At 38.9% G+C, this 24,288-nt stretch overlaps 1 protein-coding gene across 7 annotated transcripts in view; it reads left to right on the plus strand.

Moving 5' to 3' along the window:
• Positions 1-3,260: 3,260 nt before the first annotated feature.
• Positions 3,261-24,288, plus strand: part of PHKA1 (phosphorylase kinase regulatory subunit alpha 1) — a 120,215-nt gene continuing 99,187 nt past the window's right edge. For 3 of the 7 annotated variants that reach the window (XM_032270155.1, XM_032270156.1, XM_032270154.1), the window contains exons 1-4: positions 3,266-3,725; positions 4,850-5,008; positions 12,278-12,325; positions 15,194-15,362. In XM_032270155.1, coding sequence (XP_032126046.1) covers positions 3,648-3,725; positions 4,850-5,008; positions 12,278-12,325; positions 15,194-15,362 — 454 coding nt within the window. In that variant the 5' untranslated portion in view covers positions 3,266-3,647. Of the gene's footprint in view, positions 3,726-4,849; positions 5,009-12,277; positions 12,326-15,193; positions 15,363-24,288 lie in introns of all 7 variants that reach the window. The other 4 variants (XM_032270151.1, XM_032270153.1, XM_032270150.1 and 1 more) reach the window with 3 other exon arrangements.

Genomic DNA, 24,288 nt, shown 5'->3' on the forward strand with positions numbered 1-24,288 from the left:
ACGGAAGATTAGTACAGATATTAATGTAAAATGGAAAATGCTTATAGCATGTGAAGTTTTAAACTTGTTGGATTTTAAAAAATGATATGATGAAAAAATTTAGGTAATTTAAGAGAGCAACAATAAAACTGTCTCAGGAACTTGGAAATAAAATTTTACTTGAGAGTCACACTGTAAAGTGAATGTACAATGAATCAAAGAGAAAAATCACCTTCACGAAACATAATGCCTTCCACTGGCAATTCTTGTCTGTAACTTGGTTGACAATTTTGACATGTGTAAGGAAAAAATATGCCAGTGAGCCATGGAAGTGTAGAAAAGGGAGAATCAGTGAGGCCAACATGGACACAGCAGACTTGTGAGTTTCTTAATCTTTATGTGCCTCCATTTCTCCATCTCTCCAATGGGATTACCAAGTGTCTACTTCATAGAGTTATTGCATAAAGCAAAACAGCACCTGGTATGTAGTGAGGCTGCATATTATTAAAGGGAGGGAATGTGATGGTCAGGCCAATATAAACAGTATCATAGTTCTATTTCCCATTATCAACCTGCATCCTGGTTTATATACATCAGGCTCCTGTGAGGTAATCAGCATGAGTCAGCCTCTGACTCCAACCAGTTCTGGGACACTGAACAGACCGAGTTTCCCAGACTGCAAGACTGAAAGCCCAGCCTGGATGGAGGTTGAAAAAGCACCAAGGCAATGCCAACCAGCAAGACCTCTTGATAACCAGCCAGTAGTCTTTTGTAGTGACACCCTGCCTTTGCCATATCTGATCTAGTCAAACTTCCAAACAGCTTGAAGGGGAGTGGAGAAGGTCTACGCGGGAAAAAATAAAATATTAACATGTGGTTCTGTGAAGGAATTATGGGTGATTTTAATATTTTCTTTGTTTTACTTTTCTACACTTTCCATGTTTTATTTAGTGTGCATTACTTTCATATTTAATATTTAAAATAAATATAAATATTCAATATTTCATAAACATATTTAAATGAAGGTGAAGAAAAAGAGAGGTTCTAGCTTGAAGGGGGCACAAGAGTAGAGATATGGCTTTTGAGGCTACAGCTGAGAGGAAGATGTCAGCGAGTTAGGGGCAGAGCAGCGATGATCAAGATGCAAATCCAAGTTCGAGACCAGCCTGGACAACATGGTGAAACCCCGTCTCTACTAAAAATACAAAAATTAGCCAGGTGTGTTGGCAGATGCCTGTAGTCCCAAGTATTCGTGAGGCTGAGGCAGGAGAGAATCACTTGAACCCGGGAGGTTGCAGTGAGCGGAAATCGCGTCGCTGCACTCCAGCCTGCGCGACAGAGTGAGATTCTGTCTCAAAAAAGAAAAGAAAAGAAGAAGAAAAAAAGTCCAAGATGCACTGCTTTCTCTGGAAAGACTTTTTCTTCCAGTATGCACCTAGATTTTGAAGTGGCTTGTTATTTGCCAGTCATTGCATTTGCGTGGGGAGTGACTGCAATGGAAAGCATCTTCTTGAGAATTCTAAGTGTGTCACGATATCTATCTGTATCACTGTCTGGCTATTGAACCTGAAAGTCCCAGATTTGAGTTATTAAGCATTCCCTCCTTCCTCATAATCACTACCAAATAAGTAGTTACTTCCTAGGTGCCTGGATCTATGCTAAATTGGGCGGGGGTTTTGGGGTGGAACGGAGAGAGCTTATGAGAAGAGAAATAAGATAAACGAAAATGCCAAAATCACCGTGGCCTGGATGAGGTGGCTAAGGAAGGCTTAGAACTTGAAGTCAATCGGTCTAATTCTCTTATCCCGCGATTCAGGGAATAGGTGGTACTTAAGCAGGGCCTTGAAAGGTTTGCAAGGTTCGAATAAGCAGAGAGCAAGAGGAGGGGGGTGGAGGAAGGGCCTTGAAATGGAGGGAGCAAAGGCACTGAGATCCCTGCTGGGCCGCCCCAAGGGCTGCAGACTGATTCCCGGAAGCCAGCAAGCAACGTTACCTGCAAGCTGCTGCCTTTTTTTTTTCCCTTGAGACGTTTTGTTATTGAGTTTTGCTATTGTCGCCCAGACTGGAGTGCAGTGGCGCCATCTCGGCTCACTGCAACCTCTACCTCCCGGGCTCAAGCGATTCTCCTGCTTCAGCCTCCCAAGTAGCTGGGACTATAGGAGTGCGCCACCACGCCGGGCTAATTTTTGTATTTTTAGTAGAGGCGGGGGGGGGGGGGCGGGGGTTCACAATGTTGTCTAGGCTGGTCTCGAACGCCTGACTTCAAGTGATCCGCACTCCTCAGCAAAGTGCTGGGATTACAGTGGTAAGCCACTCGGCTATTGCAAGCTGCTGCTGCTGTTATTTATTTTATTTTATTTATTTATTTTTTTTTTTTGAGAAGGAGCCTTGCTTCGTTGCCCGGGCTGGAGTGCAGTGGAGTGATCTCGGCTCACTGCAACCTCCGCCTCCCGGGTTCAAGTGATTCTCCTGCCTCAGCCTCCCGAGTAGCTGGGATTACAGGCCCGCGCCACCACGCCCGGTTAATTTTGTATTTTTAGTAGAGATTGGGTTTCGCCATGTTGGCCAGGATGGTCTCGAACTCCTGACCTCAGGCGATCCGCCCGCCTCGACCTCCCAAAGTGCTGGAATTACAGGAGTGAGCCACTGCGCCCGGCCTGCAAGCTTCTTATACAGCTTTCCTTCCCTACTTTATTTTCAGCTGAGTGTTTGTTGCCTCAGTCTTGTGACATATGTGCGCACGAGGGAGCCAACCAAAGCAGTTACAGGCTCTCTTCCAGCTCCAGTTCTGCCAAAGCCGCTCTCAGGGGCTTGCTAGCTCCCAGCTGTTCCCCGCCTGGGGTACTGCCTTCCTCAGAGCGCACCGCCGCCTCCTCCCTCCCAAGCCCGCAGACTCGCTAGTTACTAAAGAGTAAAGTAACTTAAGAGTTCCAGTTTGGTTAGTTTGGGTCGGAGTGAGGTGTGTAATTTGAGCTTTTAAAGTCAAAATCTATAATACAATAAAGACTCAGAAATCCAAGTCTTTAGACCGGAACACAAAGGTGACTTTCAGTTTTGAAGTTTACCGTAGGTCCCTGTATAAAACTAGTCCTGTAGAAGAAAGAAGAACCTCCTCAACATCCTGTGTGCACAGCAAGTGTGGAAAACTGAAATAGTCATCTGCGATGTTTCGAAAATAAACCTCGGAAAGCACATTGCCTACGGTGACACATTCTCGGCCCCGGGGCGGGCAAGCTCCTAGGTCGCAGCGCGCAGCTGCCAGAACCCGCCGCTCGCGCCCCGCCTCTCACTCGCGTCGCCGCCAAGGTGGAGGCGGTGCTGCTGTCGCTGACCTGTCGGCGGCGGCTGGGCGGGAGACTGTGGGCCGCGGCGGTCTCCCTGAGTTGAGCGGAGGACGGACGGGACTAGAGGGACAGCTGCGGCGGGGCTCTAGTCTGCGGGAGGCGGCTACCAGCGCTGGCGGGTGGTGGGCCCCACAGGCCGCCGGAGCCCCGAACGCTACGCAGAACCCGCCGCGCCAGGCCTGAGCGGTGGGAGGGCTCTGTGGGGCCTGGCACTTGGGCCTCCCACCACGAGGGTGGAGCTGCATTGGATCCTCGTTCCTTAGGGACCGAAGGCTCCGGTGGCACCCGGGCTGTTTCTCAGAGGACAATTAGAAACGTGTCGCCATGAGGAGCCGGAGTAACTCCGGGGTCCGCCTGGATGGCTACGCTCGGCTGGTGCAACAGACCATCCTGTGCCATCAGGTAAGTGCAGGGGTGTCGCCTGTAATCAGCGAACGAGGATGTAGCGTATGATAGCCTGGACGGAGACCTTTTATAAACTCTGTGTGTGTGTGTGTGTCTGTCTGTAGCAGGTTCTCCCGCCTCCTAGCTGGGGAGGTGGTAAAGGACCCTGAAGGAAAGGTAGGTGTTGGACCAGGAACAGAGCTGGTCAGGCACCTTTAGTCAGGAGCTCCAGTCATGCCTTTGAACTCCCAACCGCCCCCCGCCCCCACCCCCGGCTCCCTCCCCTAGCCAATAGCAGAGTTCCAGGGGCAGAGTTGCAAGAAGTTTTTTCACTTGTTTATTCACACACAAACACACACACCAGGTTTGGGTGTCTTCTCCTTCCCCTTCCTTCCAAAGAAAAGAGGTAAAGGAACATTCTTTTTTTAATCCATTTTAAGACTAGACTTGTGAAGGTCAGAGGCACTTTGTACAGACTATTAATTATATTTTTTTCTGCTCCTTTCTGCGGGTTTTTCATTGCTAGTTCACTAGTTCATTCTTTCTAACTAGAAAGTTAACACTTTCTTTTAATAATATCCATTATAAGTGCACTTTATAATACCTTTAATTGTGTCTTTAATAATACATTTCAGACTTGAAAGGCATCAGCCACCACTTACCCCTTATTCAAGATAGCATTTGCAAAGGGCACAAAGTTTCAGTTATAAGATGAGCAAGTTCTGGGGATCTAACATATAGCAGCATGGTGACTGTAGTTAAGCATACTGTATTGTATACTTGAAATTTGCTAAGAGAGATCTTAAGTATTCTCACCACACCAAAAAAAGGTAACTGTGAGATGGTAGACGTGGTAATAAACATCATTGTGGTTATCATTTCCCAATGAATACATAAATCATCATGTTGTACTCCCTAAATATACACAGTTTTTAAAGTGTCCAATGTAGCTCAGTAAAGCTTGGGAGGGTGGGAAGATAGTATTTGCCTGCCATAGGTCAGCAAAAGAGGAGGTTATAAAATTCAACAGTGGAAAAGTAGAAGAAAGACTGAAGTCCCTAAAAAACCCATTTGGAAGATTCTGTTTCCTAATGTTAACAACCTATGGTTACCTTCCTGCCCTCTTTTTCTTCACCTTGCAGAATCCAGTTACTGGCTTGCTTCCAGCCAGCTATGATCAGAAAGATGCTTGGGTCCGAGATAATGTGTACAGCATCTTGGCTGTGTGGGGTTTGGGCCTGGCCTATCGGAAGAATGCAGACCGGGATGAGGATAAGGCAAAGGCCTATGAATTGGAGCAGGTACTCAAAATAAAAATATAAAGAGATCTGAAGCTGTATGTGATGGGGGCTTGGGGGCAGAGTGGGAATTGAAGGAAGTGAAACCCACCAAAAGCTAAGAGAACTGTATTTCGCCTTTCTCTCTTTCATCATCTTTCTGAAATTATATTCCAGAAAGCTTTCCTGTATTGTACTGAAGTGGTTTTCTTGCAGTGGAAACTTGAAACTTGCTGATTTGAGGGAGAGGGAACAGTCTGTTCTGTTACAGTGGAAAATCCTATCCTGGGATCTTTCCTAAAATGCATAACTCTAATTAAACATATCTTGTAGTCTCTATTTATTGTCATTGAGAAAAACGTTTGGGGGCAGGTATCTACTATGTTATTTAATTTTTAAAAAATTGTGGTATTTGTATAAGGGTAAATGACACAAATCAGCAAACCTTCTGGACTAGACACAGTAAAGACTTTATTTGTTGATTTTTGTAGCTGTGGCCACTGTTTCAAAGCCTGTTGCTTCCTCCCTCCCCCAACTCTTGGGCAAAATGAAGTCAGAGTCAACAGATGCCTTTAAGCCAACTTTTAAGTCACTTTCCCCTCAGTAAAAAAGCGTCCTTTGTAGAACTGTTTAGACACAAAGGGAGCTGCATCCTCTTTAACAACCAAGAAAACAATATTAAGAAAACAATATTCTGGGCTACTATGGGAGTTGAAGTACTCTGTTGACAGTTATAAGAAGGAAGTGCATTCATTTCCATTAGTGGGAAAAATTCTCTCTATAGCAGCCGTTTTCTCCAGTTGTCTATGACTTAGGCAATCTGGGCTCCAGTCTTCATCTATAAATCAGAATACTGATTTCTGGTTATTTTTTAAGAGTACCAATATAATGTGGGGTTGCAGTTCTTGGAAATAGGAAAGTCTCACTGAATTGTCCATAGCAACAATTGGCATTTGTTGTTAATTCAAGCCATTATTGAGAGATACATAGGTCTACCAAAAATAAATTGTTGGAGTTTTTGCTCTAGATCAGATTGTACAGATCAATATATATTTTTTTGCTTTTATAAAAAAAATACCATTGAAGAAATTTGGAAAATATACAGGAGTGTTTAAAAAATTCACCTGTAATCCTGCCTACTCCCCTCCCCTAAATCTTACATCCTACTCAATGTTTTGCTAGATTTGCCTCACTGTTTTGTTTGTTGCATTATTTTTGCTGGAAATTAATATCAATAGAACTGGAATTCCATATCTGGTACAATTTGACCAATTTTTTCAATACTAGTAGAATAAATCTGTTATCTCCCTGTAATGTTAACTCTTTTTCTTATTTGGCCCAGTTATAAAGAATTTACCAGAGGAAGGGGGAATAGTAGGGAAACATTGAATTGCCCATTCTAAAATTTTAATGTTCCATTAAATAATTTTTCACATAGTCAAAAAGTACTTTTCATACCACCTTAATAGTAATTAGGAATGTTTCAAAACATTATAGCAATTAGGAAACATCTTTCAAAAAGAAAAAGTTTTGTGGGAATTTTTAAATTTCTGTGAACTTTCATTATGAATTGAAACAGATTTTTATTATTAGGTCTCAATTTTTTTCTCAAACCTGATTCAGTGTTAATTAGGGACCAGAAAATCATCTCTGTAAAAGACCAGATATTAACTATTTCTGTCATTAGGGTTGTAGGTCACATGTGGTCTCTACACAACTACTCAGCTCTGTGACTATGGTGCAAACACAGCCAGAGACAATGCAGTCATCCCTCAGTATATGTGTGGGATGGATTCCAGGACAGGATGCTTATAACCAAATCTCTGCATACTCAAATTCCGCAGTCAGCCCTGTGGAACCCATCTGTAAGAAAAGTCAGCCTTCCATATACATGGGTTTCTCATCCATGAATACTGTATTTTCGATCTGTGTTTGGTTGGAAAAAAGCCACATGTAAGTGGACCTGCACAGTTCCAACTTGTATTGTTCAGGGGCCCCCATATATACAGAATGAATATAATTATGTTTGAATAAAACTTAATTTATAAAAACAGCAGTGGGCTAGACTTGTTCCTGATCTGGATGAGTGGTTCTAAACTGACTGTACTTTGGAATCACTTGGGAAGCTTTCTTCTTTTCTTTTTTTTTTTTTTTGAGACTGAGTCTTGCTCTGTTGCCCAGGTTGTAGTGCTGTGGTGCAGTCTCAGGTCACTGCAGTCTCTGCATCCTGGGTTCAAGTGATTTTCCTGCCTCAGCCTCCCCAGTAGCAGGAATTACAGGCGCACACCACCATACCCAGCTATTTTTATTTTTATTTTTAGTAGAGATGAGGTTTCACCATGTTGGCCTGGCTAGTCTCGAACTCCCGATCTCAAATGATCTGCCCACCTCGGCCTCCCAAAGTGCTGGGATTACAGGCGTGAGCCACTGCTCCCAGCCAGGAATCTTTTAAGAAATACCCTTACTATATCCTAGCTTAGGACAATTTAAACAGGAATCTCTGGAAGTTGAGCTCAGTAGCATCAATATTTTTTTAAAAAACTACCTGGGTGATTCTAATGTACAACCAGGGTTAATAATGACTAATTATGGCCAAAATATAAACATAGATTAAATCCAATAAAGTCATAGATTAAATTCCTACCTACTGTCTACTTTCTCTTATTGTGTGGATTTTACCAAAACATTGATTGTCAATTATTTCTACCTTTCCTTCCAATTCTTACCTTGGTTTCTTTCCGAGAAGCAATGTCAGAGAATTCAAGAAAATTCTGGAGGAAAAGAGGACAAGTGTTTAGGCAACTACTACATCCTAGATTGAGAGTAGAATTATACTCATGTGGCCGGGCGCAGTGGCTCAAGCCTGTAATCCCAGCACTTTGGGAGGCCGAGGCGGGTGGATCACGAGGTCAAGAGATCGAGACCATCCTGGTCAACATGGTGAAACCCCGTCTCTACTAAAAATACAAAAAATTAGCTAAGCATGGTGGTGTGTGCCTATAATCCCAGCTACTCAGGAGGCTGAGGCAGGAGAATTGCCTGAACCCAGGAGGCGGAGGTTGCGGGGAGCCGAGATCGCGCCATTGCACTCCAGCCTGGGTAACATGAGTGAAACTCCGTCTCAAAAAAAGAAAAAAAAAAAAAAAGAATTATGCTCATGTATGTTTTTACAAATGTCTTTCTCTCAAGCATATAGATACAGTCTCACACCCATAGAAATATAGGCACATGAATAAGGATATCTCTTTGCCTGCCTCCAATTCTACATCCTCAGTTTTGTTCTTTTTGTGTAGTCGTTCATCTTTTCTCATGACTTTAACTATTACCTTTATGAGAATGACTTTCAAGTCTTCATCTCTGACCTCACTTCAGTTTTAAAGCTGGGTTTTCATTTGTCACCTCATCAGTTTGATCTGCATGTACTGTGGCTCCTTAAACTCAATGTGTTTGAAACCCCACCTTTCCAACTAAAAACAAACTACCAAACAAGGGCAACTCATGAACAATCTCTTTATCTGTTATTACTGTCTCCATTCTACCAACCACCCAGGCAATATTACTTGGAGTATTTCCCATAGTGTGTTCAGTGGAATACTAGGCCAACTAAGTTTGGGGCTATGTTAAACAGCAGGTGTCTCTATTCCATAGTTTCTCAGAGTCTTTGGTGTGCAAATGTACATTTTTAGTCTAAGATGGGAGTGACTTTTATAGCCTTTTCAGAATCTCTTGGACTGGTATTCTATGAAACAGTGCTTGAAGAGTGCTACTTGACCTTAAAATGATTTTTGACTTTTCCCTCTTACCTTTTGATGCATACACACCAAAGTCTGTTCTTATAATTTCTCTTGAATCCATCCCCTCTTTTCTCTTCCTTCTGCCTGAACCTTAATCTAAACCCTTATCATCTAACACTTCTGTTAAAACCACATTTAAATTATGTCATTTCCATCCTTGACAGTCTTTCTGTGGCTCTCATTTTTCCACAAGTAATGTCCAGACATTTTGGATTGAGAGGCAAGGCCCTCTATGGGTTGGTCCTAACTTATTTTTTTTCAATATTATATAACACTGATGGCCTCCATTATATCCCCAGTTCTAGCCAGGTTGTTGTCTTCATTACTCCTCTAATTATCCCTTAATAAAAATACCTAGCATTTTAATAAATACTTTCCATTGTACAACACACTTTCCCATAATTACCAGTATTTTATTCTCACAGTACCCTGTGAATCAAGTATTATTATTCCCAATTTACAAGTGAAGGGATTGAGGCCCAGAGATGAAGCTGGAATTTGATGATACCATGAATGCAACCTGGATCTTATGACTTCGGATTCAGTCTTGTTTAAATTTTTGCCTCCATGGGAGCCATGGACATTACCACCTACAAAAATTTTTATGGGCTGCTTCTTCTACATGCCTGTTCCCTTCCAATCTAAACTAATATCCTTTGAAAGCCTAGCACCAATCCCACTCTTTCTGTGGTCCCTGTCCTTTCTCACAGACCACTCACTTGTACAGTGATCACTTCTTTCTCAGGGCTCCTTTCTTGGAACTTCTAGATCACTTATTATCTGTGCCATTCAACGTCTTCATTTTTTTTTAATTTAAAAGATGACTGTGTAATGCTCATGTGCCAGGCCCTATAATAGGTGTTAAAAAGAAAATGGGACAAAATATTTATATGTAACCCTCTACTTTTTACTATGGAAAATTTCAAACTTACAGGAAAGTTGCAAGAATAGTAAAATAAATATATTTGCTTATACTTTATCTAAATTGCTAGTTGTCAATACTTTATCATATTTGCATACCCACCCCTGCATGCATGTGCACGCGCACACACACACACACACACAGACATATATATGATTTTTTGATAAGCCATTTGAGAGTTACTTGCAGACATGAGTTAGTTTTTTAATCCAACTTACTTAGTCCATTGACTTTAAAGTCTTTTTCTGAACCTGGCCTCTGCCCCTTTTTCTCAGGGAATTCATTATCTGATGGGGGAGACAGATAACATAAGAAAGTAGTTACGGTACATTAAGATAGGTACTATACGTACTGTATGTATTTGAGATAACTACTAAGCTCTGTGGGAACACACAGAGGTGGGAATGTCTAAATTTCTCTGGAACAAGGCAAGGAAGACTTCACAGAGGAGTTGGGTTTTAAAGGATAATCGGGAAATGCTGGGTAGACTATGCTGTAGCTTAGTTTTTTAAACATATCTGTCCCATCTCCCTTGTCCTCATGTTCTACAAAACCTGATAGAAGTTCAATAAATAACTGATTGGACATATACTTGGGGGGAGAGAGAAAGAAATGCACAGATATGGTTATGTAGTTATATATTCTTATAAAGTCAGTTCACAGAGGTAGATAGATAGATAGATAGATAGATAGATAGATAGATAGATATCCTCAGGAAGAATAGGCAAGAGGGAAGGTCACTTGGTGTGGGTAGAAGCCCTGGTGTATGAATGTACATGTATAATTAATGTCATCTAGCACACCTGGATGTGTGGTAGATGGCATTAATTATTTCCCCCAACACTTGGTTTGGGGAACACAACATACACATACCTCCCATCATTTCTACCTCCCCATGCTTCCTACTAATTTTATCTTGCCTTGGAAGTTAGAACTTGAGGATAAAAATGTCTGATAATGGCCACTAGTTGAGATCCTCCACTGAGTCCTTGATTCCCCAGGTTTGCTGTTTAAAGAAAATTTAGTTGGAAGCAGTGGGGCTGGATGGTAAAGAGAGCTGATTGATTTGCAAGAGAAAAAGTGACTAAGGCAGTAAAATGGTGAAGAAGCCAATGAAGTGAGCCCACGATTCTTACAGAATAGTATAAATGCTGAGTTCTATATTGGTTGATTAGAGGCTATCAATATGTTTTTTTAATAAGTTCCTTTGGGGCATTGATTTAAAGACAAGACTATTCAAGCACCTCCCTCTGTTTCTCATTCTAATTCATTGACTGTTAGAAAAGATAGAATATGGTAGAAACTTTGAATATGTGGTGACATGCATCAGAACTGAATAGTTTCCCCACAGAAGAGGTTGCATTAAATACTTTCTGTAATAGGATATATTAAAGAGATGGACTCTTTCATTAGGGTCAAAGTCATATAGATGTCTTCTTATAGGGGTTATAATAAGTTTCCTTGCTTTATAATAAATGTTTCAGGCTTTAAAATGTGACAAAATCATGCACTGCCTATTCTTTGTCTTTTAAAAATTTCTTCTTTTGATCTGTAAGGGGAGGGGACCATTTATAGACAGAAATTACTTAAGAAAGGGGACTCTCCCACAGAAACCATTTTTATTTTTATTTTTCCCTCAGTAAAAAGCTTCACAAAGAGTTGGAACTTAATAGGTACTTATCCTTATCATGACTATTGCTTGTAGTCCCATTTGAATATGTTTTGACAAAATAACAGAATCATGTGGCTTCCAAGTAGATTAGTTTTCAGAGGTGTCCTGAAGTTACCTCTGAGCCAGCATATCCTGGAGTAACCTGGCTGGATTTCTTTTGGACTGTGAAACAGAAAGTTTTTTAGAGAAATAGAGAAGCTCTTCAGTGCTATGTTCCTCCAAAACATATTGCCTACCCATGCCTCAATTGATGGGCCCTTTAGTGTCATGTAGTATATAGTTGGTGATCAGAATTTTGAGATGTTATGATGGGAAAACAAACTACTTTAAATTGTCAATCCCTAGTAAGAGAAGTAGTGATGACTTGAAAAGAACTTATGACTTTTTTTCAAGGAAAAAGCGTTGAGTCATATGAACAAATCCCCTTCATATTCTTAATTGAAATTTACTTTATTCTTTAGGGGACATGTCCAGATAAATACTTCTGTGGACACTTGAAGATAAGTCTTGGCTAGTTTAGAAAATTTAAAAGCAGTGTTGTAGTGAAGTCTTTCTAGGCCACAGGATGTATTTTAGAGCATCCTCAGAGCCTTATGATTTTTAAGCTGACTTGCCCCTTTCTCCAGGTGGAATGTCCTCTAATAGTATGGTTGGCTTATTTTTACATAAACCTGTTGTAGCTTGGATGATTTTTTTGACTTGAAGGGATTATAAAGTATAGCTTTTGATTCCACTTTTAGCTGTAACCTGCTCTTCTGTGTATCTATAAAGTAAATGCCATGTAAATAGGAACACAGGATAGGGTTACTTGTTCTCAAAAGGTCATGTACCAACTGCAGTTGCTGAGTAAGTGTTCCTGTATCTAGGGATGTTTATAACTGTCTTGTTTCCATTTATTTCTGCAGAGTGTAGTGAAGCTGATGAGAGGACTGCTACACTGCATGATCAGACAGGTATGGTATTGGTAACACCCTCCTCTCTAATAAAAGCACATTGTAATAGTATCTCTACCCCTTAGGTAATGTTTATAGCTGATATTTTTTTCAGTTTCACAAATAGTACACATTAATTTTAGAAAATTTGGAAAATTAGAGAGGAAAAATGTCACCCATAATCTCACAACCTAATTACAACTGGAATGTTTCCTCCTAGTCTTTTTTCTCCCTCTACAAATGATTTTTACTGTGTTTCGTCATTACTATACATGCAATTGTGTATGTTGGGTAAAAAGATGATACAGATTTTAAAATGCTGATTTGCTCAGGCACTGGTGGCTCTTGCCTATAATCCCAGCATTCTGAGAGGCCAAGGTGGGTGGATTACTTGAGGCCAGGAGTTCAAGACCAGCCTGGGCAATGTGGCAAAATGTTGTCTCCACAAAAAATATAAAAATTAGCTGGGCATGGTGGTGCGCTCCTGTAGTCCCAGCTACTTGGGGATGGTGGGGTAAGAAGGGAGGATCACTTGAGCCCAGGAGGTCAAGGCTGCAAGGAGGTCAAGTGAGCCAAGATGGTACCACTGCACTCCAGCCTGGGTGGCAGAGTGAGACCCAGTCTCAAAAACAAATACACACACACACACACACACACACCCCCTCATTTGAAACCCTTGGGGCCATCAACTTTAGAATTTAAAGTTTTTCAGATTTTAAAAAGGCAGTACAGTGCATATGCCTGCCAACCTTAAAGTATATGATGTATGCTATATATATACCATACATTATTTTATGCCTTCTGTGGGTCTATGACAGCACTCTATAATCAGAAACATTAATATCTCTGTAGGGAAACATACATTTTCATACTAAGTGGAATAAAGACTTAATTTGAATCTGATGTTGCCAACAAATGAATTTTGATGCAAAACAGGTGAAAAACCTTTTCAAAGTGTTTTAGATCTTAGGATTGGAGATAAGAAACCTTGACTTTATATCTCCTTGCAGTAATTTGCATTTTCCTGACCTCCAGTGAAGTTTATGTATAGATTGAAAATTTGCATTCCCTCATGGATTGTCTGCTAAGTCCTTTGTCTGTCTTCTAGGTTCTTTCTTGCCTGTTGAAGAGTTCTTATACATTATAGACATTAGTCCTTTTTCATATGCATTGTGAATTTTTTAGCAGTCTATCATTTATTTTTGATGCTTGTTTGTGATATTTTTGCATACAAAAGTGTTTTTACTTAAAAAAAATTGTTTTATCTTAAGAAATCTTAAAGTATATTACCCATATTGAATCTGACCTGATTTTTCTAGAGATCAATATTATGTTTTATTAGAAGAAGAAATTGAGGCCCAGATTGATAAAGTGACTGCCTACATGCACAGAAGTCTATAGTAGAAAGAAATATATAGTAGATACAAAGTAACACATAGAAATATATGGTAGATAGAAAATAGTTGCTACTTTGTTTTATATTTTAGATATTTGCACTTTTTTTTTAGATGGGGTCTTATTTTGTTGCTCAGGCTGGAGTGCAGTGGTATGATCCTAGCTCACTCACTGTAGCCTTGGCCTCTGTGCTCAAGTGATCCTCCCACCTCAGCCTCCTGCATCCCTGGGACTACAGGTGTGCACTACCATGCCTTGCTAATTATTTTCATTTTTTTTTTTTGTAGGGATGGAATCTCACTATGTTGCCCAGGCTGGTCTCAAACTCCTGGGATCAAGTGATCCTCCCGCCCCGGCCTCCCAAAGTGTCAGGGGTTGCCTGGCCAATATTTGAACTTTCTACCTTACCAATTAGTTTTAAGGTCACTAATTTCAGGAACCAAATTTAAGGTGCAGCTGTTACTGTCATACATCAGAGGCATTAATAATCAAAACTAAATTTTAGGAACTAAATCTTTCAGTTGTCCTTTACGCAATATTTCCATTCTGACTTCTAGTTTCAGCTTTCTGTTGTGAACCCATGAAGTCTGATATAGATCTCAGTTAATTTAGAAAGTTTATTTTGCCAAGTTTGAGGACGTGCCCGTGACACAGCCTCAGGAGGTCCTGAAGACATGTGCCCAGGGTAGTTGGGGCACAATTTGGTTTTATATATTTTTAGGAGACATGAGACATCAATCAATATATGTAAGAAGTATATTAGTTCCATCCAGAAAGGCTGAGACTACTGAAAACAAGGCCTCCCTCCACTAGGGGCTTCCAGTTTACAGGTAGATGAGAGACAGATGGTTGGATTTTTTGAGTTTCTGATAAGTCTTCCCAAAGGAGGCAATCAGAATATGCATCTATCTGTGAGCAGAAGGATGACTTTGAATAGAATGCTAGGCAGATTTGCCCTGAGCTGTTTCCAGCTTGAAGTGGCCCAAGATTTTTTCCTTTCACACTGTCATACCATTACTCCATCTCTCTGTCCCTCTCTCAGCAGCTTTTTTCATTACTCCTTCAAAATATATTCTCTTATTCTAATTTCCTTCGAAATTTCTACCTCAGTTTCAGGAACAAATGTATCTTGTCACACTCAGTTATCTTTTACTCAGCTGTTCTCACTCAAGCACTCTGAATGTCAGTTTATATCTACAGTGTGGCAAAGCAACCATATGAAGAGTGAACAAGAGGCAATGAATAGAAAAGAGCTATTTTTTACTATTTGATATTATTTTCTAATTAAATCACTGAACTGAAAAACAACAATAACAGACTTTCCAGTTGTACTAGTGTAGGGAAAAAGAGGTAACAGTGTATTTTAAATATTTACAATTACCTGAATATAATGTATCTTCACATTGCAATAATGTATGTTAGAGTACTACAGAAGTATGGCATATGGGTTGATTTTTCAGTATATCCTTCTTTTAATGCTGTTGTTCTTTTCAGGTGGATAAAGTAGAATCCTTCAAACATAGTCAGAGTACTAAGGATAGCCTCCATGCCAAGTACAACACCAAAACCTGTGCCACTGTAGTCGGTGATGATCAATGGGGACACCTGCAGTTGGATGCTACCTCTGTGTACCTGCTCTTCTTAGCCCAAATGACGGCCTCAGGTCAGTACAAGGAGAGAAGTGCTGGGAGACCCTGAGCATGGAGTCTGCAGTACTAATATTCTTTTAAATTGAGAACCAGTAAGTCTGGGGTAGATCTTCTTGAAACAGGTACTTTTTATTATTTTTTAACCCTCAGATATCATGAGATGGCAAAGAAGGGCTAGGGTTTATTGCTTGTTCTCATGCAGTACATTGACAATCCTGCCAATTAGTATAAATATAAATTAAATCATCTATGCTACCCTTTATGAATATATCATAAACAAGGCATCTGTCTATGGGCATCTAAATTGCATGAAGAAAATTAACTTAGGAATCAGAATCCAATTTTTTTATTATTGAATAATATATCCTTTTCAGATGATTCTCTTATTAACTTTGGATGTTTTACCTGAGAAAGGGAAGTGTAAGTAAAAACTTAATTTCCTTTTATTTCTCCTAAATTGGTGGGGAGGGGGCAATGTATCTAATTATACCTAGTTTAGAAAAATAATGGGACCTTTGCCAGAGTTTCCTAAATTAAGGTACTTTTCAAAATACCACATTTTTGACATTTAATTTCTTTATCTTCCAATCTGGTTATAGAGCTCCTTGGTACTAAGGGCATCCAGGGTAGGAATTCCTTCAAAATACTCTTCTTCTCCTTTTTTAATAGAAATAAATATTTGATGATAAACATTTCCTTTATTTCCTCTAGAACACACATCTCAGAAGCTGAATAGCCTTTTCTCAAAAGTATGAACTGGCTACCTAGATATGCCCTCCTTTTGTAGGGGAGGTTTCTCCCTGATTAAATATATTTTTAGGTGTAATTTGTTTAAATAAAATGACAGCTATTACTCCATTTCTAATATTATTTTAATGCTGACTCTGGAGTTCTGTCTGCAAAGCAACAATGTCTGAATATTTCTTGTGGTTTTTCATTTTGAGCCCAGAATGGAAGCAGAAATGTATCAAAGAGGCTTATAGGAGACATATCCATTCATTCAACAAATGTTTATTGATTTCTGACTTAACATTTGATTTTCAGCTCAATCAGCTGACTTTGATAGCTACTTGGAATAAAGTAGATATTATTTGATCAGGCCTTTGAGGAATAAGTAGAAATTTACAAATCAGAGAAGGGATGGGAATGGTGTCAATGTAACATGGAAATTTGAAAGGCACTGGCCATCAAGGTTAAGGCTGGATATCTTCTATGGTTAGAACATTAGATGCAAGTGGAAAAATGACAAAAATATGAAACTGGAAAGTTGGGGCTAGCTGTTTGACAGCCTGTGTATCATGCTATATAGTTTGGAGTTTAGTCTGTAATCAGTAGAGAGTCATTCAAGGTAAATAATCAAGGAAGTTTCAGATGATTCACTTCAGTAGCAGGAAGATAGATTGGACAGGGAAGAAGACTAAGATGGCAAACTTGTCAGGAGATTAGTAAAATGCTCTAAGGCAAGATTGATATAGAATTTATGTAAGGCAGTTGCCTTGAGAATGAAAGGTCATATGTGAGATATAAGTGGTAGTATGCAAGATCTTCATAGAGTATTTAGCAATGCTCTACACATTTTTGAATACTTAACAAATCTCAACCTTGATTAAAAGAGAGGCTTAGACAGAACCTGGCTGCAACTTATAGAATGGGGGCATGAGGAGCTCCATGGAACCTCCCCCAGCAAAACAACCATAAATGTTGAAAATTATTTTTTAAAAACCACTTACATTCTTGGAAATTGTCTGAAGCACATAGAGCAAGTAGAGAAACATATACTCCAGGAAATCTACTAAGTGTTGGCAAAAGCAGGGAGGGAATGTGGCATTTGAATCTCAATCTACTCCCTCCTCCACCCCACCTCCGCACAGCAGAAGCAATATTGAAGGTGGGTACAGCCAAGAGAACAATCTCACCAGCTAGTCCCCAGTTTAGGGGTACTGTACCTCCCTGAGGGAGGTAGGTTGTGATCGTTTGTTTCTCATCCTCTCCAGCTCCATGTTGCAGAAGCTAGTTCAGGCAACAATAGCTGACAGGCTGGGAGTTCCCCTTCTCCCCAGGCAAAGGCAGGGTAAAAATGGTAGGCCCTGATTAACCTTGGTCCACTTCAGGAAGTGGAGGTTCTATTCTGGGAGGGGCAAACTAAGAACATCAAAAAGGCTACTATCCCTTCCCAGCACTCAATTTGTAAAGCAGGAGTGTCACTCCAAAAGAAGTGGGCCACTGTTCTCACCACTAGCTCTGGAGCATTGGCATAAGAATTTTGCTGGGGAGAGACACAGGCTGTAAAGACACAAAGCTCTGCAGCTTTTCCCAAAGGAATTGACTTGATTTGGAACAGTGTGTGGAAAAATTAAAGCCTAAAGGCAATCTCAAAAAGCAATGGAGATTTTGGTTCTAAGCAATTAAGAGGATCCTAGTAGCTCAATAAGAGCAAAAAGCTAAACCATATGCTAGCTCAATGGCACATGGAACATTTTTCAGGATAGATTATATGGTATACCATAAAACTAGCCTCAATAAATTTGAAAGATTTAAAAATCATACAAAGTATGTTCTATGACCAAAATGGAATTAAATTAAGAACAGAGAGAAATTTAGGAAACTCACAAATATATGGAAATTAAGCAATATACACCTAAATGACCAATGAGTCAAATAAGAATCACAAGGGAAATTAGAAAATACTTTGAGCTAAATTAAAAAGAGAACACAACATACCAAAACTTATAGGAAGCAGCAAAAACACTGCTTAGAGGGAAGTTTATAGCTGTAAACACCAATATAAAAAAAAAGAAAAGGAGACCAGATGCAGGGGCTCATGCCTGTAATCCCAGCACTTTTGGGGGCCAAGGTGGGTGGATCACCTGAGGTCAGGAGTTCAAGACCAGCCTGACCAGCATGGAGAAACCCCATCTCTACTAAAAATACAAAATTAGCCAGGCATGGTGGTGAATGCCTGTAATCCCAGCTACTCGGGAGGATGAGGCAGGAGAATCACTTGAACCCGGGAGGCAGAGGTTGCAGTGAGCCGAGATCATGCCATTGCACTCCAGCCTGAGCAACAAGAATGAAACTCTGTCTCAAAAAAAAAAAAAGAGAAAGAAAGAAAGAAGAAAGAAAGAAAGAAAGAGAAAGAAAGAGAAAGAGAGAGAAAGAAAGAAAGAAAGAAGGAGGAGGAGGAGGAGGAGGAGGAGAAGAAGAAAGGAAGGAAGGAAGGAAGGGAGGGAGGGAGGAAGGAAGGAAGGAAGGAAGGAAGGAAGGAAGGAAGGAAGGAAGGAAGGAAGGAAGGAAGGAAAAAAAAGAAAAGAAAAGAAAAAAAAGAAAGAAAAGAAAAGAAAAAGAAAAAGAAAAATCAGTAACCTAACCTTCCACCTTAAGGCCCTGGAAAAAGTCGAGCAAACTAAACCCAAAGCAAACAGAAAGGATGAAGTAATAAACATTACAGCAGAAATTAACGAAACAGAATGGAAAAACAAAAATTCATTCTTTAAAAAGATCAACAAAATTGACAAATCTTTAGCCACACTGACCGAGAGAAAAAGAGAGAACACTCAAATTACTAAAATTAGGAATAAAAGAGGGGACATCACTACAACCTTATAAAAATATAAAGAGCTAAAAGAGAATACTATGGACAACTTGTTACCAACAAATTAGATAATTTTGATGAGATGGGAAAATTTCCTGAAAGACACAAACTACTGAATCTGACTCAAAAAGCAAAGGAAATCTGAGTAGACTTAATACAATGAAAGAGAATTAGTAATATAAAAAGTTTCCACAAAGAAAAGCCCAAGTGCAGATAGCTTTACTGATAAATCTACCAAATATTTAAAGAAGAGTGAACACCAATTCTTAACAAACACTTCCAAAAATAGAAGAGGTAGCACTTGCAACCTCATTCTGTGAGGCTACTACTCTGATGCTAAAACCAGACAAAGATATCACAACAAAGTAAAATTATAGATGAGTATCTCTTATGAATATAGATATAAAAATAAACAAAGTACTAGTTAACTGAATCCAGCAATATATTAACAAGTTTATATACCTTGACCAAAGCTATATTTTTTCCAGGAATGCAAGGCTGTTTTATTATCTGACAATTAATTAATGTAATACATCATGTCAATGGAATAAAGCACAAATGTATATGATTGTCTCAGTAGACACAGGAAAACATTTGGCAAATCCATCACCTTATCATGATAAATATTTACCAAATAAGGAATAGAAGATAATTTTCTCAACCTGATAAAGGGCATCTTTGAAAATCCACAGCTAACATGACATTTGATGGTGAAAGAATGAATGCTTTTCCCATTAGATCAGAGCAAGACAAGGACATCAACTCTTACCACCAGTATCTAAAATTGTACTGGCAGTTTAGAAAGGGCAAATAGTCAGTAAAAAGAAATAAAAGGCATCAAATAAGGAAGGAGTATAATTATCTCCATTTGCAGATGATGCGTTCTTACGTAGAGAAATCCAAAGGAATTCACTAAAAATCTAGAATAAACAAAGTTCAGCAAGGTAACAAGGTACAAGTTAAATATGCAAAAATGAATTATATTTCTAAACAGCAGCAATGAATAATCCAAAATGAAATTTAAAAATAATATCTAGGATCAAAAATGAAACAATGAGGAATAAATGTAACAAAAGAAGTATAAAATTTGTACTTTGAAAAATACAAAACATTGTTGAAAGAAAGTAAAGTTCTGAATAAATGGAAAGACATCTATATTCAAGGATCAGAAGATTTATTGTTAAGGTGGCAACATTTCCCGAATTGATCTACAGATTCAGTATCAACTGACTTTGCAGAAATAGACAGACTGATTCTAAAATTTATACGGAAATTTAAAGGACCCAGAATAGCTAAAACAATCTTAAAATAGAAGAAAGTTGGAGGACTCAAACTTCCCAATTTCAAAACTTACTACAAAGCTACATTAATTAAAACAGTACATGTACTGGAATAAATATAGACATGTAGCTTTTTGGAATACAGTTGAGGGGTTAGAAATAACCCATCACATTATGTTAAGTTGATTTTTGACAGGGGTGCCAAGATAATTCAATGGGGAAAGAAGAGTCTCTTCAACAAATGGTGCTGAGACAACTGTATGTCCACATGCAAAATAATAAAATTGGACTTCTTCTTCACACCATATATAAAAATTAACTCAAGGCCAGGAGTGGTGGCTCACGCCTGTAATCCCAGCACTTTGGGAGGCCGAGGCAGGAGGATCACTTGAGGTCAGGAGTTAGAGACTAGCCTGGCCAACATGGCTTAACCCTGTCCGTCTCTACTAAAAATACAAAACTTAGCTGGGCATGGTGGTGTGCACCTGTAATTCCAGCTACTCCAGAGGCTGAGGCGGGAGAATCGCTTGAACTCAAGAGGTAGAGGTTGCAGTGAGCTGAGATTATGCCATTGCACTCCAGCCTGGGCGACAGAATGAGACTCCATCTCAAAAAAAGATAAAGAAAAAAAAGTAAATTTAAAAAAAAATTAACTCAAAATAAATTGTAGACCTAAATGTAAGAGGGAAAACTATAAAACACTATATTATTCTGCCACAACAAAATACCACATAATGGGTGGCTTAAACAACAGAAATTTATTTTCTCACAGTTCTGGAGGCTGGAAGTCCAAGATCAAGACTGGCAGGGTTGGTTTCTGGTGAGGCCCCTCATCTTGGCTTGCAGATAGCTACCCTCCCTGTGTTTTTACATGGCCTTTTCTGGAGCGTGCACTCCTGGTGTGCTTCCTCTTTTTATAAGGACAGCAGCCCTATCAGGTTAGGGTCGCCCTCATGACCTCATTTATCTTCTTAATTATCTCCTTGAAATCCCTATCTCCAAATGTGGTCATATTAGGGGTTTGGGCTTCAACATATGAATTTTTGTGGGGAGGACACAATTCAGTACACAACAAACAGAGAAAAATATAGAAGTAAATGTTTCTGATGTTGGGTTAGGAAGAAGCCTCTTAGATATGGCACCAAAGGCATAAGCTACTAAACAAAAAAATAGATAAACTGGAATGTATTGAAATTAAGAACTTTTGTGCTTCAAAGGGCCCAATCAGGAAAGTAATAAAGCAGCCAATAGTATAGAAGAAAATATTTGCAAATCATATATCTGATAAGGTATCTAAAATAAAGAACAGAACTTAATACAAAAAATAAATAACCTAATTAAAAATGGTCAGAGAATCTGAATTGACATTCCTCAAAAAAAATGTTCAGATAACCAATAAGTACATGAAAGGATACTGAAGATCATTAATTTCAAAAGAAATGCAGGCAGGCCCAAACCACAATGAGATACCACTTCACACCCATCAGGATGACTGTAATCAAAAAGGCAGATAATAAGTGTTGCTGAGGATGTGGAAGAATTGGAACCCTCATACACTGCTGGTGGAAATATAAAATGGTGCAACTGCTTTGGAAAACAGTCTGGTAGTTCCTTAAAAGGCTTAACATAGAGTTACCATATGATCTAGCAGTTTCACTCCTAAGTAGATATATACCCAAGAAAAATGAAAACATATGTTTACTCAAAAGCTTATGCATGAATGTTTATAGCAGCATTACTTATGATAGCCATAAGCAAAAAGAACCCAAATGTTTATCAACTGATAATTGGATAAATAAAATGATACATCTGCACAATGGAATTTTTTTTTTTTTACTTTTTTTTATGTTACTGCTACCTCTGAAGATGAAATATTTGGGGCAATAAAAAATGAATTACTGATATATGCCACAAGACTGACAAACCTTGAAAATATTATGCTAAGTGAAAATACCCAGACATAAAAGACCACATATTGTATGATTCTATTTATGTGAATGTCAATTAAGGCAAATCATAGAGACAGGAAGTAGATTAGTGATTACTTAGGCTGGGGGACAACTATATAAGGGAAATGGGGAGTGACTGCTAAGGGGTACAGGATTTCTTTTTGGAGTGATGAAAATGTTCTAAAATTGATTGTAGTGATGGTCGCACCACTGCATACACTAAAAACCATTGAATATATACTTCTTATGCATACTTTTTATTTATCTCTATAATGTTGTTTCTAAAAATGAGAGAAAGAGGCTTAATGTTATACAGATGAGTGCAAAATATAAGTGCAATAGACCACTGATTCAGCTCCATTTCTGGAGCCCTGTATGCCTTAGTATGATTTATATAGTGCTGTTACCTTTGGCCTAATCCAGCCCTATCTCATTTTATGTGTACTCAACTCTGCATTCTTTGTTCAACAAGCAGTATCTCGGTTCTACAGGAGGGACAGGATCCAGAGGTCCTGCATTTATGACCTTGCCTCAAGAGACTGGTCCCTTTCCTGTGGTTAACAGAAGTGTTTAAAATCACTTAATAAATTTTCAAACATCTACTGCTCAATAGTGTTTAATACCATTCATAATACTATGCGAGATACTTTTAGTGGCTATATGAGATACTTTTAGAAGATGCAGATGTAAATAAGATATAGTTCTTTCCTTAAAATTCAAGTACACATTTGTCTGTAATACCAAGTAAAAAAATAAGTGAATAAAAGTGAGAAAAATAAAATCCTGTGAATCACAAGAGGAGAATCAATGATAGCCTCACAGAGGAGATAGCGTTTGAGTTGAGCCTTGAAAGAACAGTAGGATTTCAAGATGTGGATAGAAGAAGGCCATTTAAATGGAGAATATAATGAGCAAAGGGATATAAATGGTAGAAATGTGTGGCATTTGTATGGTATAGCTGTGATACAAGTCTAAGAGATGAATAAGACCAATTTCACACTTTCGCCTTCTCTGCCTCTGCTCAATCACATTGGCACACAAAAATGACAAGATAAAGCTATGAAGCTGATGTCCCATGTCACTATCATCTCTTCTCTTTTCCTTCCTCTTTCCAAGAAGTTAATGTCATTACTGCTACAAGAAAAAATACACTTTGCTTCTGCAGCTTCCCTGTTCTATGGGTGCTATTTTGGCAGAGCCATGGATCAGGAGGAGTTTGCAGTCTGATGATACCGATCATATAGTTCTTTTTAATTATAAAGTTACACAGTTCCATGATTTAAAATATCTGTTAATAGATCAAAGATTTAGATGTGAAAAGTAAACCCATAAAAGTTTTAGAAACATTCATGGGATAAAACTATTTTATAAAAGTTTCTGATAATAAAAAATACTACAAACAAAGTCAAAATTCAAACAAACTAGCAAAAATACTTGTAACACATATGATGTGCAAGAGACTAATTTCCTTAATATTTGTTAAAATATCAATAATAGAAAAAAGAAAAGTTTTAAAAAAATGTTTAATGCTGATCAAATACACACACACACACACACACACACACACACACACAATATGTTTGTGTGAACCACAGAAGAGGGGAATCAAATCAATGACAGCATCACAGAGAAGATAGCATTTGAGCTGGGCTTTGAAAGAACAATGAGATGTCAACATATGGAAAGGAGGGGAAGACCATTTAGATGGAGATTATGAGCAAAAGGACGTAAGTAGTAGAAATATGTGGCATTTGTATAGTATAGCTGTGATACAAATCTAAGAGATGAGTAAGGCCAGTTTCATACCTCTGCCTTCTCTCAGCCTCTGATTTCTATTGAATTGCTGGTCTTTCTGGTACATACATATATGTGTATGGTGAATGCTAATGGTTACAGGATTTCTTTTTGGAGCAATGGAAATGTTCTAAAATTGATTATGGTGATGGTCGTACAACTGTGCATACACTAAAAACCATTGAATATATACTTCTTATGCATACTTTTTATGCATCTTAATAAAGTTGTTTTTAAAAATGAGAGAGAATGAGGCTTAATGTTATACAGATGGCATATATATGAATACACACACACACACACACACACACACACACATATATAT

This window comes from Sapajus apella, unplaced genomic scaffold, assembly GCF_009761245.1.
Source record: "Sapajus apella isolate SASKATOON/1434 unplaced genomic scaffold, GSC_monkey_1.0 scaffold204, whole genome shotgun sequence".
NCBI classification, from domain to species: domain Eukaryota; kingdom Metazoa; phylum Chordata; class Mammalia; order Primates; family Cebidae; genus Sapajus; species Sapajus apella.